The sequence below is a fragment of the Coturnix japonica genome, unplaced genomic scaffold, assembly GCF_001577835.2.
Source record: "Coturnix japonica isolate 7356 unplaced genomic scaffold, Coturnix japonica 2.1 chrUnrandom488, whole genome shotgun sequence".
NCBI classification, from domain to species: domain Eukaryota; kingdom Metazoa; phylum Chordata; class Aves; order Galliformes; family Phasianidae; genus Coturnix; species Coturnix japonica.
Genome location: NW_015439883.1, coordinates 172,829 through 174,056, shown reverse-complemented (window position 1 = coordinate 174,056; position 1,228 = coordinate 172,829). Strand labels below are relative to the sequence as shown.

The 1,228-nt window shown below is 49.5% G+C and overlaps 1 protein-coding gene across 1 annotated transcript in view; it reads right to left on the bottom strand.

The window, feature by feature from the left end:
* RPL28 (ribosomal protein L28) overlaps window positions 1–1,228 on the bottom strand; it is a 5,075-nt gene that overhangs the window by 526 nt on the left and 3,321 nt on the right. Inside the window, exon 3 of the mRNA XM_032441689.1 lies at window positions 45–194. Coding sequence (XP_032297580.1) covers window positions 45–194 — 150 coding nt within the window. The remainder of the gene's footprint in view (window positions 1–44; window positions 195–1,228) is intronic.

Here is a 1,228-nt window from a genome sequence, read left to right as displayed (position 1 = left end):
CCCCATATCCACCCCATATCCCCCCCATATCCCCCCATACTGACCATCCTGAGGTCCCTCCTGTACCGGTTCTTGCTGACCATGTGTCTGATGCTGCTCAATGTGGCTCTGGCGTTTTTGCGGATGCTGACACGGTCGTAGGACGACGCTGGTTTGCGCTGCCCTATAGGGGATAAAAACCCCATAGGGGGCAATGGGGGTTACAGACCCCATAGGGAATAATTGGGGTTAAAGACCCCATAGGGGGTAATGGGGGTTAGAGACCCCATAGAGAATAATTGCGGTTAAAGACCCCATAGGGGGGAATGGGGGTTAGGGACCCCATAGGAGTAATGGGGGTTAGAGGACCCATAGGGGTAATAGGAATTAGAAACCCTATAGGGGGTAATGGGGGTTAGGGACCCCATAAGGGGGAATGGGGTTTAGAGTCCCCATAGGGAATAATAGGGGTTAAAGATCCCATAGGAGGTAATGGGGGTTAAAGAACCCATAGGGAATACTAGGGACTAAAGACCCCATAGGGGGTAATGGGGATTAAAGACACCATAGGGGTCATGGGGTTTAGGGACCCCATAGGAAATAATGGGGGATCATAAACCCCATAGAAGATAATAGGGAGGACTTAGAGATCCTATAGGGAGTAATGGGGGATCATAGACCCTATAGGAGGTAATGGGGGGTTAATGACCCCCATAGGGATAATGGGGGATCATACACCCTATAGGGAACAATGGGGGGGAGCTTAGAGATCCCATAGAGAGTAATGGGGGATCATAGAACCCATAGGGTTTAATGGGGGGGTTAAAGACCCCATAGGGTTTAATGGGGGGATTAAAGACCCCATAGGGTTTAATGGGGGGGGTTAAAGACCCCCATAGGGTTTAATGGGGGGGGTTAAAGACCCCATAGGGTTTAATGGGGGTAATTAAAGACCCCATAGGGTTTAATGGGGGGGTTAAAGACCCCCATAGGGTTTAATGGGGGGATTAAAGACCCCATAGGGTTTAATGGGGGAATTAAAGACCCCATAGGGTTTAATGGGGGGGTTAAAGACCCCATAGGGTTTAATGGGGGGGGATTAAAGACCCCATAGGGTTTAATGGGGGGAATAAAGACCCCATAGGGTTTAATGGGGGAATTAAAGACCCCATAGGGTTTAATGGGGTATTAAAGACCCCCATAAGATTTAATAGGGGGATTAAAGACCCCCATAGGGTTTAATGGGGGG